Source organism: Zalophus californianus, chromosome 15 (assembly GCF_009762305.2).
Source record: "Zalophus californianus isolate mZalCal1 chromosome 15, mZalCal1.pri.v2, whole genome shotgun sequence".
Classification (NCBI taxonomy): Eukaryota; Metazoa; Chordata; class Mammalia; order Carnivora; family Otariidae; genus Zalophus; species Zalophus californianus.
In genome coordinates, this window is record NC_045609.1 from 21662888 (window position 1) to 21682290 (window position 19403).

The 19403-nt window shown below is 42.7% G+C and overlaps 1 protein-coding gene across 32 annotated transcripts in view; it reads right to left on the reverse strand.

Moving 5' to 3' along the window:
* The window catches only part of ANK3 (ankyrin 3), a 689507-nt gene that overhangs the window by 96038 nt on the left and 574066 nt on the right, over positions 1 to 19403 (reverse strand). For 21 of the 32 annotated variants that reach the window (XM_027595995.2, XM_027596000.2, XM_027595996.2 and 18 more), the window contains 2 exons: positions 4759 to 4882; positions 3171 to 3182 (listed from right to left, as the gene is read on the reverse strand). In XM_027595995.2, coding sequence (XP_027451796.2) covers positions 3171 to 3182; positions 4759 to 4882 — 136 coding nt within the window. Of the gene's footprint in view, positions 1 to 3170; positions 3183 to 4758; positions 4883 to 6165; positions 6766 to 19403 lie in introns of those variants that run through there. The other 11 variants (XM_027596018.2, XM_027596015.2, XM_027596023.2 and 8 more) reach the window with 2 other exon arrangements.

A 19403-nucleotide genomic window follows, 5' to 3' on the forward strand; every position in this document is an offset into this window, starting at 1 on the left:
TGGCTAAAAATATCAACAGAAGTCGTTCTTGAAAAGACATCATCAAAAATAAAATCCCTTATATTTGAGGAAATCTCTTCAGCTTGGACAATCTCATGATCAGATTTTGTTTAAAATTAGGCCAAATGGTGTTAAATCTGTGAGAATATGAAATGCATGAAAACTTTGGATGTTTCACTATGACAGCTGAACCAACAGGGCAATTGAGAAGAACCAGATGACTCTTGATAATCTGATAATTGGAGAGAGTTTTCTATGGTAAGACCATATGTTAGAGTCTCCTTTATTTCTGGTCCGTATCTGTTCACCTTGCACTATTGAATGGAATTCTGTCCGCTGCAAATGGGTGGGTTCATAAGTCTCTGGAAACCAGATATAGGTTTAACCTAGTAAGAGCTCGGGTTTATAGCTGGACTCATGGAAAACATAAAAAAAGGTCGTATGACAAATAGACCTTGCGTGATCTTTGCCATCTTTCTGGCCTTGAAAAATTCAGATTTCACGTCTGGTTACTTTGTCTTTCCTTGCTCTCCTCCTTCCTTCCTTGTGCCTTATACTGTTCTCCTCTCTAGCCTCTCTTAAATCCTCTACACAGCCCCTGAGGTTCCCAGAGTGCAAGACACCTGACATCCTGAAATGCCTCTCACACACTGACCTCGAAACTAAAAACCAATGGAGGGTTGGGGGGAGGGGGTGGCAGGGCAGGAGAAGTGGGCAAAGATGGTCAAAAGGTATGAACTTCCAATTATAAAATAAGTAAGTCCTGGGAATGCAGTATACATCACAGCGACTTAGCTAATAATATTGTATTGAGTATTTAAACGCCACTTAAGAGTAGATCTTAAAAGTTCTCATCACAAGAAAAAAATATTTGTAACTATGTGTGGTGATGGATGTTAATGTGACTTATTGTGGTGATCATTATTTTGTATACCTAAAACTAACATGTTATATGTTAATTACATCTCGACTTAAAAAAACAATAGAGCAAGGGATGTTGGGAAGACTGTACATATGCATACTGGGATTGCAGCTAATCCGAGCCTTGGCAGAACGCCTTGGGATTAATCCTCCAGAAACAGAGGACAAGCTTGTGAGGAGCTGCTCTGAGGTCATGTCTGTCTTGCCTCCCTATCCCCCCTATCATGATAGGCTGTCATAAGGTAACTTTGCATTGCCTCTTGTTTTGAATGAGGTCTGACACTTCCTGCCCTGCCCTCCTTGGAACAGAGCTGCAGAACAAGAAACCTCTTAGCGGCAGTCCAGCCCCTTTTGTTTCGGTGGCGTCCTTACTCATATGGAGGACAAGGACAGCGGGAAGTTGCCACCCGTCACTGCCCATGTAAACAATAAACTGTCTGGATCTAAATGTGGCTGCTTGAATCTTTACCAATAGAATCAGGCCTTGGCCTTGCCTTGTGAGTGTGTGACAGGGAAAACAGCAAAGAGGTATATAAGAAATGGTTTCTTGCTTTGCACAAAACGACTTCTTTTCTCCACTGCTCACTATACTAAATATTACCCAAGGTGGGTATTTTTATAACAAGATACAGAGGCCCCTGAATCACAGGAATCATTCTAAGGGTCTACACAAATGAGTAGATGCATTCTTCTAGGATTAGAGTCTTGCCTTCCACCAGAATCTTGGGGGGGATCTTCAACTTCAAAATAACCATCGTTCTCTAGTGTATTCGGCAAATATATACTGACTCTTACGAGTAAGGCACAAATGTTAGAGACTGGATAGAGAAGCAAAAACAAAACCAGAAAGAACTAAGCCTTATTTCTACACAGAGGAGTTACCTAGTAAGCCACATGCCTGGCCACTTGCATGGGCGGGCCTTCTGGACCCAGTCACAGGACACATAACTCTTCATTTTTTTTTCCTGCTTCAGTGGCAAACATTTTTTTTTTTTTTCTGTTACTCCTGTTTCTAGCCCCTTACCTTCTCTCAAATACAATCTACCTCCCCTAAAAGCAGATATTGTCTTTCTACTCTCTAACTCAACACTGTCCAACAGAACCTTCTGCAATGATGGGCATGTTTTAATCTGCACCATCCAAGACAGTGGCCACTGGCCGCATATGACCGCTGAACACCTGAGGTGTGGCCAGTGTGACTGAAGAACTGAAATGAATTTTATTTAATTTTTACTAATTTTAATTTAAACAGTCTTTTGTGGCTAGGGGCTATATCATCAGTGTAACTTCTAGCACTCATAGCAAGGTTCCATTTGCCCCAGTGATGTGGTGTGGGAGGCACTGGGAAGCCCCACTCTGCACTGCACATTCATTTCTAGAAATTCTGGTTTCCATTGCATATGCTAACATTGGTGGGGGTATGTAAGAACCACGTTACAGGATATCTGAACAAACACTTAAATGTTTAAAAAATTTATTACCTATTCATTTTACCTTCAGTTTTTAAATCTAAGATTTGTTAATATTTTAAAAAATATCCTTTCTTTTAACTTCTGTATGAGTGCCAACTGAAGAACAGAGCCTAGAAACTGGGTGCTGTCAATGGAAAAGCCTAAAGATGTCTTCGTTTTATACAATGTCTAAGTTCCTGCTCCTCACTGTTCCCAACCAAGTTATATTAGACAGATGGAGCTCATTATGCCTATCAAGCTTCGCTCTGAATCCCTAATACATCGGAGCCCTTTCAGCTACTAAAACTAGATATTATTTGCATGGGGATCTGGAAAGCATTAAATTGTTCTTAACTAAGGTCAACTATATTATTTGTAGCCATCGGTACACCCTAAGTGTTAAATACAGGAAGTGTTAGAAAAACACATGCCTCAGAAGTCTAAAATTATACTAATGTACCTAGCACAAAGTCAAATAAAACGGCCACCAGCAAACAGACTGCTTTTCAAATCAAGACTTTTTCTTCAAACCCAATGAAAGTTACTTCATGCACTATACAAACTTTGTTAAAGGAAAGAAATTCCTTAAGTATTCAATTCTGCATTAGTCACATCTCTTGTCATAGTTAGTTACTTCCTAAGTTTCTCAGAATTACAAAAGTGATTTTCTAACTTTGAGCAGGAAAAAAAAAGAAAAGCACATTGCAGCAAAGCACAGCACAATGCTAAAGAAAATAAAAATGAGAATATGAATCAGGGAAGGGCAGAAAACACCGTAAAAGGGACATATCTTCTTACCTGATCTTGGGACTAATTTAAAGTATTTTTAGAAAAACAAAGGAGAAGTGGAAAGCAAAAAAATCAGACAGGGAAAAAAGAAAAAAATGTTATGGTTGAATGAGTTACACATTGAATGTATTCCTTTTAAATGTTACACTCAGAATATTATATTTGGTAATATTCTAACAATACTTTAAAAAATATATTGGCTTTATAGATTTTTTTGCAGATTTGCCTCTGAGCATAACATGAGTTGCCAATGTAAAAAAAATGAGTTACACATAATAGCAACAAATCATAATGGTGCAATCAAGACCAGAAGTGTGGAAGCCTTAGAACTGTCTTGAGAAAAACTATAAGAGACAATATGCTGGTTTCATCTCTCACTGGATGTCAGCGTCTATAATTTTCTATATACAAATGATTGATTCACAAAATGTAGCTTTTACATATTATCTGAGGAAGAGAATCAGCTAGTTACTGGATTGCAAAAGCTTTTAAGCCTCTAAATAGAATTCTCTCTTGAGATCCTTTGAGATTCTGCCTATTTTCAGTTGTACTTTGTGGCTCTGCGTGCTTACCTGAAACATCAGGTATTTTTAAAAAGTTATTTTCCCCTTCCTATTAATGATACCTGTTACAATAAGCCTTTAAGGACTTTTATAAATACACTAATAAAAAGACTAACTGGAAGAAAAATCAATTCAGTATCTACACTGGCCACATCAACAACACTGAGAATAAACTCCCAGGCTTTACTTTGTGGGAAGTGCCATTTACTATTAGACAATGAAACTTTTTACAACAGATCCTTAAACTATAGGAAAATGTCCTCAGGGCTCTGGCTTAGAAAGCTTAATTATTAGCTTTAAAATAACTTAACTGTCAGCAAACATGCTGTTAAACCAACCAGGGAAAAGAAGTCCCCAAATTCTGGACAAGGTCCTGTTTCTTTCAGCCAGCGTCAGGTAAGTATGAGCCAAGGTTTTTCACATGCAAAAGTTTTACACTTCAGTTTTAAGGATTGAATTCCTGTCTGTGACTTTGGGTAGGTCCAGTAGCACTCCTGACACCTCCCTTGTAAACAAGGTAATGGCAGTTTTAGAAGAGATACCCAAACACTTGGCAGACACTCCTAATAAACTATATGTAATTTTTTTTCTCAAAAATCCTCTTTTAAGTCTCAATCATGAATGATGCTTTCAGTGAAGAAAAGAAAATAGTGAGCAATCCATACAACTGCATCGCACTTATTGGAAAATAAGATTTTTTTCATTCACTATGGAACACAATTTAATTTTGAAACACGGAGACCACATTGGCCCTCCCAGTTCTGTCAGTGAGCTCTTCTACTATCATGCCTGAAGCATGACTGCAAGGTGGGAACAAACCAACACTTGACATGTTAATCACGGAAAATCAAGGACCGAAAAACCACAAAAGAACGCTGCAGAGCATGTACACCGGCGGTGAGAACATTCTACCAAATTCACACCCTCATCCAAAGAGCACACTGGAGGATAATGTGAAACGTGAAAATGACTTTGGTTGATGACAAATCATGGTTGTATTAAATTAACTGTGAAAACCAGCAACGATAAAATACCTGGCAGAACGGGCCCCGAGACTGAAGCCCATGTAGCCCTCGGCGGGGAGAGAGTCATCACCCAGCTCCTTAAGGTCCTGCGGCCCAAGATACTTGTCCGTGTCCCCTGTCATGGCGTCCTCACCTGCCGATGCACAAAGCAAGCCAGAATCAGAAGCTTCCCTTTCTTGAAAACGCGTCTGTTGTGGAGAAAACCACTCTTTTGGTCATCAGCAAATCACCCATGTTCTCATTCACTTTCCCTTACCCCCTGGATAATATGCGTTACTGCCGCTTAGAAGGAAAAAGAAGGGAGGTTAGTTCATAATTTCAAGAGTGAATGTAAGTAGCGGAAGGGCTCCTGGGGTTCAGTACCAATTTTAAAACATTTCCCCGATCTCATTCCCCGCCCTCACCCCCCCAAGCCCCAGCTGACTAGAAAGGTGGATCTTTTTTGTCAGTTTTCCACGCCTCACCACGAGGAGGGCAGCTTGTCCGAATGGACGTGGATTGCAAACTAAGAGCCACCTCACCATTAGTGCTCTGGAAATTAGACATGGGAAGGGAGTGGACTTTTTTTTAAATGTCTTCTCACACACAAGATTTCAGTTTGGGGCTTATGTAAGAAACTAGCAAGTCATTTAACCGGAACTATCACTGCTTCGCTGGAGAACCTTGAAACACATCAATTCCAAACTGTTTCTACACCTGTCACATGAACAGCTCGGTCCAGCTGCCCCAGGGCTGGAAGGCCACTTGGAAAGGAGCTCTACCTTCTATAGAGACCAAAGGCAGAGACCAGCACTTTGAAAGAAGGACTATATAAATTGCTCTCGGCCCATCAATACAAAGAGTTAATTCCGTAAAACTTTTACTAGCTACATAGGCATAACATGACCTCACGGAAAAACCACATTCCAGGAGTGACAGAGCAGGTTTTTCAAATGCCTTTTGCCCTCTGGGACGGTTCCCATCCTTTTGAAAACGTAGCACAGTCTGTGGAAAAGTTCATTCTGCAAAGCAGGCAAACTGAATCCCCTTTTTATGACTCTCCTTCCCTTTCTGGACACAAGCTTGGCTGGCCGCGAGAGATTTCAAAAGCGTGGATGTTATGTTTTCTCAAAGGTAAGTGATTCATCTGTCCCAGCTATATTTTCCAATTCCTTCATTCAGTACCGTTTATAATTTCCATTCATTTAAACCCAGGAAACCACAAGAGCTTAGCTTTTAAACTACCAATCAAGTCTAAAAATACACTGTCAACTACTGTTTTTGCAAATATAAAAAATAAACAGATCTGCTTTCTACTACTACCCAGTACCGAGAGAGATTATTTTAAGTAACTATTCACAGCTGGGCTATTTGCACATTCACTGCATCTGAAACAAACACAGCACACACCAAGTACGACTTAAAGAAAGCGCTTACTCTGTGGTAAAGCCATTTCCACCAGGCGGGGCTGATCAAATGTTTCCCTGATGTTTCCAGGAATTCCTTAAGCAGTGATTTAGAATGTACCTCGGAATCAGCCCAAACAAACCGACCCCTGGGTTGTATTCACCGACTTCACCACCGCCGCTGGGTTCCGCTCAGCAACTTCGTCTCCTCACAGGCAGTTGAAGTACACATCTTTTTCTAACTCATCAGAGTTCAAAGATTTTTAATATTTCAAACCAGAAAAAAATAAAATAAAAAAGAGCCAAACCTGGCTACCCTTAATTGAGAAGACCCTTTTGATCACTCTGCAGACATCCTTTTAAAGCTCCTTCTGATTGGACCAAAAACTCCGCTGGCAAGCCTCTAGCAGGACCGAATGGTGACATAAATGCAAGCCCTTGAGTTATTTGTATGTAAATATGAGGACTGCTCCAGTGTAGACTTTCGGTAATTTGATACCAATGGCCGGTGCCTAACCGGGTAACCGAGGCAGCCTTAAATCTAGGGATAGCCAGCGAGTGGGGTGCTGCGTTTAATTACGAGGTGACTCTTCTCCAACATGAATGAAGAAACGGCCAACCCAGGTAGAGGAAAAACAGAAGAAAACAAAGAAGTGGCCCAGGCGGGGAGTGGCCTGGAGCTCCAGGCAAACTTTCAACTTTGTTCTCGGCTGCGAACACCAGGAGCCCTAGTTATTTATGGTCCCTGTCAGGTGGAAGGAGGGGAAAAAAAGAGCCGGAGGGAGGGCCTGCCCTTGAGCCGAGGTGCTGAAACTGGGGGGCCGAAGGGAGCCGCAGTGGTTCCCGGATCTCTCCGAACGGCACTGGAGGATACATGAATCCCCACTGCTTTTTATCAAGAGTTGGAAGAAAGGAGCAGAAGTGAGATGAGCTGGAAAAAGCAAGTGGATGTTTGCTTCACTTTGGGCACAAGTTCTTTCGGCTCTTTAACACCCTCAAAGGAACTCCCTGGTGCTCCCTCCTTGAGAGGGCTCGCTGGGGAGCGCCCAAGCAGGGGCGAAGAGGTCTTTGCTGCAGAGGGCAGGACGCAGCCCAGAGGAGGCGCTTCCGTCACTTTGCTGTTACACTGTTTCCCTCTCTCTGGGACTCCTGGCCTCCCTTTTGAGCTGCTCCACCCTGTTTGTGTTGGCAGCGAAGGAAAAAACTAGCAGGACTTCTGCATCCTCCATCTGGGGACGCTTGAGAGGCGATTTCAATGGCTTTTTTCTCAGACTAGCTGGAAAGTTAGGCTAGACACTAAGTAAAAGGTTTTGAACGCTCTTGCTGAAACAAGTAGTTTACAGCATTTTTCCATGAGTGTGTCTATCTGCTGGATTGTTCTCTAAAGATACAGAAATTTGAATCTGTAGAACTGATGAAGTGGGGAACACATTTGTTTTTCCTGGATAAATGCAGAGATCAATGAATGCGTGACCCATCTAATAGTAAGATGACAGGAGACCCGGGTCTTTAATTTGAGCAGCCTGACTAATCAACATGGTAAATTTGCAGGAATAGAAGGGAAGCCATTTATAACAGCTTGAATTATGTATTGAAAAATATTCCCAAGCAAAAGAAAAATATGTATTGAAAATGTACTGAAAAATATTCCCAAGCAAAAGAAGAAATTTCCAACTTTGCAAAGAATGGAAGGGGAAGTCATGGTTAAAATGGATAAAATGACTAAACATTAATCTGTTTTCCACATCTGCACTTAAGATCTAAACTGCTTAGCAAAGCCTCATTCAATGACTGCCGCTCAGTCAAGCTTCCTAACAAGGACTGCAATGAAAATGTTCCTTCCTCTTGACTTCTCGGCCGGACTTTCCCTGGCCAGTCCTGCACACCTGTTGCCCTTCTGTTATACAGAATTATTTCAGTCCCTAGAATTCTGGAAACTCTTTAGACTTGAACCAGTACATAGGGTGCACTCTTGATGGAACCTTTATTCCTCTTCTTCACCTGAGTAATCTCTTCAGTCTTTGACTCTAAAATTCCTCCTGTCCTGGATTCACCATCTTAAGTTAGTGCACTGTTCTTCGTGTGGGCTTCCCGTGTCAGAGCGTATTGCCAGGTAAAACGTCTGTTTAGTTTCTCCCATTGGAGGGTAAGATCCATGCTAGATTAGGAACCAAATTCTTCCTGAACCTGGCATATTGCAAGAGCCCCATAAATATTTTTGGATTTCATCATTGCTTTTATTAAAGAGCATAGTAAAACCAAAACAAAACAAAAATCAAAGAAAACCAGACTCTTAAATACAGAGAACAAACTGGTGGTTGCAGAAGGGAGGTGGGGGGGGGATGGGTGAGAAAAAAAATAAAGAGGCTGGTGGTTGTGATATTCTGCTCATCTACAGGCCACAGCAACTTAGCACTCTCTGGCATGCCAAGCTTGATGACTGGTATATAGCAAACTGTTAATAAAGTTAAGTTTCTATTCTTTACCCATCCTTCTTAGACTTCTGAAATGGTCGCTATGAAACCAACAGATGCCCAGAGTTGAAATGGGGGTGAGAGCTGTCAATATATTTGGCCAAAGATTCATTAAAATAGCCTTATGACATGGTGAAAACATTTCTTACAAGGGGTAGAAAGTAGAAACCCAGGCGATGGTATTACTTTAAGGCAGTTTTGCATAGTTGGTGCTCTGGATTCAAATCCCGGCTTCATCATTTACTAATTAGGTGACCTTTGGAACACTGTTTACTCTGAGTCACAGTTTCCACCCCTACGAACCTGGGATAATAACTCTGCCTCTAAACTCAGCCCTCTTGAGGGAATTCAATGAAATAATGCACAGAATAAGGGCTTCATCAGCAGTTAGTGTTATTCTGTAACACAGCTTTCTCTGGTGGCCAAACATCTGAATGCATGAACTCATACACTTAGCATTTCAACTGCTACTGCTGAGAGTGGCAAAGGCAAAATCCAACCACAGCAGCACACGTCTCTGCTCTCCACTGCCTAACGCAAGGCCTGGCTCCTAGGTACTCAATAAGTATTTGTTGATTGATGGATTGAATAATAATAGACCTCACACTCACTCTCCTTTCAATAAACAAAATATTCTATAATTTTGTACAGTACAACACACTATTATACCAAAAATTAGAAAGGAATGATACGAATTGTGTTGAACGGCTTGTTAACAGTCTAATTCATTCTACAACCCAGAGATCTTTTGATTAGTAATAGCTTCTGACCAACAGGCCTGACCATAGATAAGCCAACAAAGATAATGGACAACTCTGATAGAATATCAGATATATTTAGTTGAAATATATATATATATATATTAGCAAGAACCACATATTTTCACTTACTAAGAAGCACTTGTGTGGGTTTATGCTTCCTTGAAGCGTTTGGTACAGTGTTATAACAGTTGTGTGGTAGATAAATTTGAGTATTTTGTGGTGAGGAGGGTGTGGCAGCTAGTGTTTAAAGAAGCTTTCTCTCCACCCCCACCACGAACCGTGTCTCTTTCATTGAATTTGGGCTTGTTCAATTTTGAACAATAAAATGCAGGGAAAGTCATTTTGCATGACTTTTCATTTTAGTTCAAAGAAACCTTGAAGTTTCTCCTTGGCTCTCTTTTGAACAATAGTTTGGGGGAAGCCAATCCCAATGTAAGATATGTGACTACTGTGAGACCACCATGCTGTAAAGAGAGTCAAAGAAGTCATAGGGAGCATGGAAAGAGAGAGAGAGATGCCCAGCTAGCCCTCAGCTGTTTCGGGGCCGTCCTTGTGGGGCTGACAGACCTATAACTGAAGATACCACATCGAACATTCTGCCATATTGCTCCCACCCCAGCTGCTACCCGACTGTAACCTCAGCAAAGAGCTCAAGAATCCAGCTGAACCCAGTTAACTCACACAACCATGGGAGATAATAATAAATTAAGCCACAGATTTTAGAGGTGTGTCATTACAGTGCAGTAAGCAGTGGAAACAAGAGAGGAATGAGAAATGACAAGGTCCAAAGGTAGGCCAAAGAGGTCACACGCTGATTTCTTAATGCATCCCTAGTGAATTGAGAGCTCTGTAGCGTGCTACCTGATTAGCACAGACCAAGTCCAGGGAGACTACCCTGGTAAATGCCACGAGAGGAAGCCTCATCTATTTAGTATTGACTTTATGCCTCTTAAAATTATGAGCACTGGTGTTGTTCTCATTGTTAATCTATTTCTGATAATAAAATACTAGCGTCTGGAAAATGTTTAAAGGAGAACACAAAACACCCCAGTCTACCTCAATCCCACCAATCACCAAATAATAAATGCTGTTCAGAGGCATTTCACTTCAATTTTCCAGCTATCCCCTCTTCGTAGGCCTCCTACCATGTGACGGAATGTACCTAACCCAACTTCCCCGCAATCTTACATTGTGCCCACTAATCAGCCCTTTTATGCTGAATAGAGGAAACATTTCTTGGCTAATATTTAAGTGTTTTCATGCCCTAGGAGTTCTTTCTTTTTTTGCATGTCATTTTTTTCTGTTTTCCATCCTAAGATCATCACTGAGGAATACTTTTGTTGCTTTCCCAGGGGTTGAAAGTTGTTTTCCCCTCTGTCTGGAGACAAGAATCATAAAGAAAGTTCCTTAAGGTAACTATACCAAGTTATATGGTCTGAAACTTTGCTCAGAAGTGCTTCATTCCTCTGCTATGAAATGCACAATCTTCTTCCCACAGTATTTTACTTTGTAACATTATGCAGTTGCAGTTAATATTACACCTTCGAATGAACTGACAGTAGAAAACCTTCAAATTATGTGGGATTTTAAAAAAAGGATAGATTAGAAAGAATACAGAGGAACATAGGATCTAGACTCAAGTGATTTTTAGGATCTGCTTTCTCAGTAGAACTCAGCAAATAGTCTCACAAATAGTTAATGATCAAAACTTAGATTTAGTATGCTCATTCTGAAAAAAAGTGATTGTTTTGACCACCACATAGCAAAGAAAAGAAATGAAAACTTGGGAAAACAAATCCTCTCAGCATGTCTAGTCTACCTTATAGAATAGTAGCATGAGAGCGCACCATTATAATCACCCCTAGTAGCTACTGAGCATTTACTATGTTCCAGGCACAGTGTGGTGCTTTGTAAGCATTATCTCATGAGATTCTTGTAACAACCTTATGAAATAGAATTGTTGTCTCCATTTCAATATAAAGAAAACCTAGTTCAGAGTGGCAGATAACCCACGATCACTTAGAAATTGGGTAAAACTGGATTCAAAGTCAGTTGGTTTGACTGCAGAGCCCCACTTTTTAACTACTGTAATATGTGATGTTATTGAACAAATACTATAAGAAACTGGTAACCAAAGTGTAAGCTCTGTGAGGGCAGAGGTTTTTGTCTGTTTTGTTCCACATCCAGTGCCCAGAACAGTGCCCAGCATATAGCAGGTGCTCAATAAATATGTGCAATAAAAATTCAGTGATTCCCTTTGGAGGCAGCAACTATATTACTGGAGTGAGGAGGAGGGAGACTTACTTTTCACAGTAAACTCTTGTACCTTGGGAATTTTATACCATGTGCACCTATCACCTATTCAAAAAATGAATAAAATTAACAAAATAAAACAAAAAATACAGGGACTGCATATAAATCATATAGGCTGTGTTCCATATGCCAGAATAGGTATTTTGACACACACAGGACTGCCAGGTAGATGTGAAGATAGGTATGTGCCCCAGCAAATATTTGGCAAACATGGAAACTCCATTCTTTACGCTATGTGACCTTACTATTTAAGAGATGAAACAGGAAGGGGGCGCCTGGGTGGCTCAGTCGTTAAGCGTCTGCCTTTGGCTCAGGTCATGATCCCAGGGTCCTGGGATCGAGCCCCGCATTGAGCCCCGCATTGAGCCCCGCATCGAGCCCCGCATCGAGCCCCGCATTGGGCTCCCTGCTCGGCGGGAGGCCTGCTTCTCCTTCTGCTTGTGTTCCCTCTCTCGCTATGTCTCTCTCTGTCAAATCAATCAATCAATCAATCAATCAATCTTGAAAAAAAGAGATGGAACGGGAGGGATAAAATCACAAGGCAGGAAGAAGGAGATGCACATTATTTATGTGACACTTCTAATAGCTCCCCAGTGTTCTAAAGTGGTGGTTCTCAATCTGTAGGATGCATTAGAACCCCCTGAAAATTTGTATTTCTACAAGTTCCCAAGGGAATCTGATGCTCCGGGTCCAAGAACCACACACTGTGATAAGCACTGGTTTAAGGGATCCTTACACATAAGTGACAGTTATCTAATGGCAGTATTGATTTGAGAGAATTAAGTATCTATTTTCCTGCTGGGAATTACAAGAGTAATTAAAATTGCTTCAGCAACGGAATTCAGTGAATGGAGTGTAGTATTTCTAAATTTCCAGGCATACATTTGCATCATCTGAGAACCTTGTTAAACTGCAGACACTGACTCCACAGGTCTGAGGCTGGCCCCAAGATTCTGCGTGTGGAACGAGCTCCCAGGGGACTGCAAACCACACTTTGAGCAGTGAGACAGGAGGGCACTGGTCTAGACTCTGTTACGAATAAAGCCAACTATGGCCTTTGAGGCATTTTGTCTCCAATAAAGACCGGGACACAAACAATAATAGAAATACTGTACTACGTCTCCTGCTGGTTATGATTGACTTAGTGCTTTGCATGTGTGAGACACTGTGCTGGGCACTTTATATGCACGTCTCGTTTACTCTTCAACCCCACGAAGCAGGTACTCTCATTTCCCTTTTCTAGATGAAGACACAGATTCAGAGAGGTGCAGTTATTGTTTAAAGATCACATGTCTAGAAGGCGGTAGAGTCTGGGATAGCCCAAGCTCTTCGCCACCACACCCGTGCCAGAGGATGTGCAAGAGTAATCACAGACATATCCAAGAGCTCCCAGGAAGAGGGCATCACCTTTGATTGAGGAGGTGGGGCAGATGTTGAACGGAGGTGCGTGAGTAAAGACAGGCCGAGAGGAGTGGAAGTGGGAAGTAGGCCGTCCCCAGCCACAGGACGTGGCACGAGAGGGAAAGAGGGGGAATGTTCTGAGAACAGCAAGCAGCCAGCTTTATTAAAGTGATAGGCAACTGAGTTGTGGGAAGTGAGGGCCATGTTGGGCCATGTTTGTAGGGTCTCTGAAGTTGGATTATAGTATAACAATTGCCATCCAAGTGACTAGCAACATATGTCCATCAGTGGGTGAAAATGCACTCATTTCGTTTGACCCATACATATATATGTATATACGTATATAGTATGCACACACACACACACACACACACACACATACACAATCACTGAAGACCTAAACCCTCAAAGCTCTCCCTCTCCTCTCATGTTCTCGCACCACAATTCTAATCTATAGCAGAAGCAGGATTCACTGATAGTTGCCTCTGTCTGATAAAAAAAAAAGGGGGGAGGGGCTGCCGTTTATTGAGCACCAACTCTGTGCTGGTCACTGTTCTAAATGCTTTGGTGTGTTGTATCTTTTCATCTTCTCAGCAGCTCCATGTGGTATAATTAACCCGTTTAGAGATGAGACAAAAAAGACTCAGCATATTTTATTTTTTGAAGGTTCAAATAAGGGACATAAAAATACAGATAACTCTGAAGAGAAAACATTTTCCATCAATTCAAAGCATTCGTCAAAAGATGTCTATCCCCACTAGTGTTTAGATAATACATTTTCAGCCTAGAGAATCCACACGACAGTATTTGCTCATGAGTCTTTTCCCTCCATCCCCTGCTACTCTGACTCTCAGAAAAGCGAGGGAGCGGGGACTGGATGGAAGAGGGAGCATGGTCATGTTAGGAGCCCGACACGCTCAGACTTCTGTTCTAAGGGTCCAATTCTACCCTAGAGTTGCACAAATAACAATGGTAAGTTCCTTAGATTCCAGATCTGCACGTACTGCAGTTTGGAGTAAGCGCTCAGGTTAAGCAAGGTTTCCTGTGACTGTCTGAGAGACTGATAAAAGGGGGAGGTGATGTGCGGCTGATGGAATTGCACCATCTAGTTCATGAGGTCATGCGTGTAGCACAGGCTCTTCGGTGCTGGGCTGGAGGCCCAGCTCAGCCTTCTGGGAGGGTGGAGGCTCAGGGCGAGGCTGCCTGCACCACCCCCCGCCCGCCCAGCCAGGTGAAGAAGGAAGCGAGCTCCCTCAGCCAGGAAGGAGTAGATGCGGGCCCTTCACGGGAACCTTTTGTTTTCCAGCACCTTCTGCCAGTGGTGGTGATTCTTTCAAAACAGTTTGCTAACTACATTCTGGAATGTAATGTTTCTTGCTTTCCTTCTCAATGAGAACAGGGTAAGTTGAGGAAAGAGATGAGCCATGGGTGAGATAGGTCATCTTAAGAAGGCTAAGGAAGTATGTGTCATTAAGGGTTGCATGCACCTCTTGGGGGAGGCCATGTGCCATGCTCTGCCTCCCCACCCCTTCGCTCTAGGTGCTTCTAAGAGCCAGCCCTCCTTGGTGGCCAAAAGGAATAAGGCTTGACTGGCAAAGTTTGCACATCTCGTAAGCAACGCAAGCAAGCTGCTGTTCTCCCATAGAACAAAGGCCGCCTTCTGCTCAGGCTAGGGTTTTTGTTTTGTTTTGTTTTGTTTTGTTTTTAAGAGCAAACAAAGTCCATTTGATTCTTTACTCTCAAACATTTATTCTAGTCTTTGTGGCTAGATGTGCTTCTTTTTAAAAAACTGGATCACAGTTTTTAAACTGCTCCTTAATCCAGGCTAGATATAGTTTCTAAATAAGCATGCATGACTCAGGCTTGGAACTCTTCCAGATGTAGCAATGAAAAATGTCCCCTGTGATCTTGGTTGGGTTAATAAACAAACTCATCCCAGAAAGGAAAACGATTTCAGTGTCCTTCCTGTGAAGAGGTAGAAAAAGACAATGTTGGGACAGATGCTGTAACTTTTTCATATTCTTACCATTCTTATCAATACACCTTAACCCTAATCCAGAAATTGCCCTCAGGCATCTAAATCAGATTACCCTGACTTGGTCACATGAACACCAGAGACTAGGGACAGAATGCAGGTAGAAAGAAGTACAAGGTTACGCACACTGTTCTCATCTAAAATCTATGCCACTTGTAAAGAAGACTAGACAATGAATAAATTACTAGCCACAGACTAGCCCTGTGAAATCAGGCACTAAAATGTTTTTTCTCACTGAAAGAGGATTGGGTAGCTTAATTCAAGGTGGTAGTGCCATGAAAATTAATTCTTCTATATTCTTTGTTAGCTACTTTTGTCTAGCTTCAACCCCAAATGCAGACCTCGTTAGCCTTGGCTCTTCCTTATGTAGGCGTGTGAGGACAGCTTGTGCACAGCAAGATGATCACCGTCCCTGGGTGTACAGAAATATCAGGATCTCACAGGCTTCTGTGGGCAAGCATTTGGTCCCTTCTAATGTTATACCCAAGCTGCCTTTCCTTGTGCAGGGCAACAAACACATGCTTGTTGGTTTGTTTTATATTTCCTACCTCTACCTAAAAGATGTGCGCTTACAAGGTAAAGATGGGTGGGCTCTGTTGTCAGTTAACCTCCTTGTGGTTCTGGCCCAGCTGGTCAGACCACCCCTGCCCATCTGTAACGTCTTCCCTGCTTCTCCAACCCCTCTCATTCCTGGCCCTTGGCACTACCCTGCCATCCCCTTCCCCATCCATGCCCAGTGCTGGTGTTCCACTTCCTTCTCTCTGCAGCAGGGGTCCCAGTGTGAAGGGAAAGGGTCAGGGGTGGTCAGATTAGGACCCACTTCCACACAAAGCAGGTCAGACTCTCCAGGTAAGTGGGCAGGAAGGAAAATAACTGGAGGATGGGGGGTGGGGGGAAAAACATATTCAACATTAGGACTTGTTTTGGGCAAATGAAAAAACCACTTATTTGCCCTTAATCAATAAACATGCTGCATTCCCTGCTGTCCCTTAAGACAATCTTCTGTGTGTCCATTTCTTCCACCGGCTGCTTTACCTACTCATTCTGTCACAGCTTCTTGGGGAGAAAAAACACACGCTACATGAGAACTGCTCTATTCTGTGTCTATATATCCAGGGTGTCATGGATGCGGTGGCTTCCCGAGATGACCAGGGATCCGCAGATCGCCTGCGCTCAGCTGATTGGACCCTGTCAGGGATTCTCCCCAGCTTTTGCTTGAACCCACTCTTCTTTCTGGTTTTCTTCCTCTATTGTTCACCACTCCCCCTCCATATCCTTTGGCATTCCTCTTCCTCTGTACATGCCAATGTGCCCGGAATTTTCTAGAACTACTTCTTGTCCTCCCTTTACCTTTTCTTGGGGTCCCCATTCAGGCCGGTGCTCAGTTTCCCCAGCTCCTGTGTGCTGAGTTCTTCTGTGGGGTCCTCTGCTTTTCTGTCTCTCTCTCTCTCTCTCTTTCAAGTTTTATTAAGTACCTTTATACCCCACCGGGAGTGGGGCTCAAACTCACGACTGCGAGATCAAGAGTCGCATGCTCTTCCAACTGAGCCAACCACGTGCCCCATCTCTGACATTTTCTGAATTTGGAACACTTCTCTCCACCTTCCCCCAAATTTCTGCTTCTCCACATTCTATCTATTCCTTGAAATGCTTCCTTCCTGAGGCCTTCAGTAATCTCCCCTTCTTCTGAATTTCCTTGTCACTTTTATCTATTCTTCTTTACCGCATCTCATTTGAGTAGAAAGTTGGAGCGAAAAACCTAATTCAAATGCCAGTTTCCTTGACTATGTAAACCTGGACAAATATCTCAAACCCGTTGAGCCTCAGATTCCTTAATATAAATTAGAACTAACAGCACTTCGAGTTAGGGCTTTAGATGAAGAATAAATGTGGACTGGAGTAATAATAGTACCAATAATTCTCTCAACTACTTGGAGAAAATTCAGCAAGATAAGGTGACTTATAACTAACAGTCACTGAGATCTCTGGGCTAAACCTTTATACATGATCTCATTTAAAATTTGCAATAATCTAACTGTTGTGAGGCTGTATCTAAATGACCAGGCACCAGGGATGTCAGAGCAGAGGTTAAGGGCAGGGATTTGTGTATAATCCCTTGTGCTGATTTGCATAATCTTGATCAAGGTCCTTAACCTTGCTGGAACTCATTTTCCACATCAATAAAATGGGCATACCGATGTCTCTAACTCAGAGATCACTGTGAAGGTCACATGTCATGATGCATCAAATATATATAGATTCATGCCTGGCGCAGAGAAAGGGCTCAATAAAGGGTAAGTACCTTGTTATGATGTTTTGAGTGTTCATTTCTATGGAATCTTGTCAGGGGACAGACACAAATAAATGTGTGGATTTAAGCCCGTGGATACACTCATCTGTGGAAGAGGACCTATCTGCATATGTCCTAAATGTTGTGACAGGGATAAAGACAGGTCTACTCCCATGGAGCGAACTGTCTACTTTAAAAGAAAATGAACAAAATTAATCACAAATTGGCAAACTGCAGTCTGTGGCCTGAATCCGTCTCCCACCGACTTTTTAAATCAAGTTGCTGTTTTTTTTTTTTATATTTTATTTATTTATTTGACAGAGAAAGAGAGCACAAGCAGGGGGAGTGGGAGAGGGCGAAGTAGGCTTCCCGCCGAGCAGGGAGCCCGATGTGGGGCTCGATCCTGGGACCCTGGGATCATGACCTGAGCCGAAGGCAGACACTTAACCGACTGAGCCACCCAGGCGCCCCTTAAATCAATTATTGTCACACAGCCAAGTCCATGTGTTGAGGTCTTGTCTCGTGCTGCCGTTGTGTTACAAAGGCAGGGCTGAGTAGTTGGGCTGGAGAACCACGTGGTGTGAAAATTTGAAAATATTTACCATTGGCCTGTAACAGAAGAAACGTGCTGCCCTCAGAAATTAATGACCAGTACCTTGAGATGAGTATTAGGATGAAGTTAAGAAGTGAGGACAGCGACAAATAGATAGCCGGGGCCACATCACACAGAAACTACTGACCGTTGGAAGGGCCCGACGTTTATGTCAAGTGCGATGTAAAGCCTCAGGAGGTTTCTATCTTAGTTTTATATTTATGCTATACATTACTGAGAGAGGGTGGCTACTTTTATCAGGAAATACAGCAACCACGCAGATAAGTACGGAAAACGTAAAAGTACATTTTCACAAACTGTTACAAAATAAGTAGTATCCAGTCAAGAACTAGAACATCAGCACTTTAGAAGCCTCCCTCATCCCATTCCGATCACAGCCTCCCCCCCTCTCCCTCATGGTAGTCACTTCATGACTTTCTTCCCCTTGCCCTTTTTTTTTTTTTTAATAGCCTCACTATCTAATTTTAGAATCCTAGTTTAGTGTTACCCGGTTTTGATGAGTTCTGTTGTCTCTGCATAATCTACAACCCAGCGACTACAGTCCCCGGCACGTACCCTATGGAAACCCATGCATCCGTGTACCTGGGGCAGGTAGAAGACCTGTAGCAGCTTTGTCTGCAACAGCCCCAAATTGGAAATGAGCCACAGTTCCATGTCCAAGCAGCATGGATAAATTACTTCTGGTAGAGGCAGACTATGGAATATCACAGACAAATGAAAGCGAATGAGCTACGCTTATAGGCAACACCATGAAGGAATTAAAAAAAAAAAAAATGCAACTATAAGCTTTAGAGGGTTTTAAGCTGGGAAATGGAACGATATGATCTAATTTATATTTGTAAAAGACTGCTGAGGATGCTGTGCAGAAATCTGAGTCCGCAGGGAAAGAAGTGGACAGAGTGCAGAGGCTCTTGCAGGGGCCCACAAGAGAATGGCAGGGAGTCCACGGGTGGGACTGGCTTGGGCGGTGGCGGTGGCGAGGCAGAGAAGAGGGACGTGAGATGGGTTCTGGAAGGATTGCTAGGACTTGCTGCTGGACTGGGCCTGAGTGATAAGAAAAGGGAGATTTACATATAACCTCAGGGCTGGCTTGCGTGATGGAGCCGCTCACCAGGATGGAGAAGCCTGGGAAGAGACTCCGTTTGGAGCAGGTGTCCAGGGCATGATGAGTTTAGATGTCTCTGAGAATCTAGATGGAAACATCAGGTACGTGCTGGGTAGGTGGACAGTGTGGATCAAAATCACTCCACAATTCCCAAACCAAAGACAGGACACCAAAGACAGGGTGGACTGTGTTCTGGAATAAAGGCCTCCGCCCCAGTTCACAGAGCTTTTTCTTTTGCTGGAAATTCCTTTAAATTCTTTGAGATACAGAAACACCT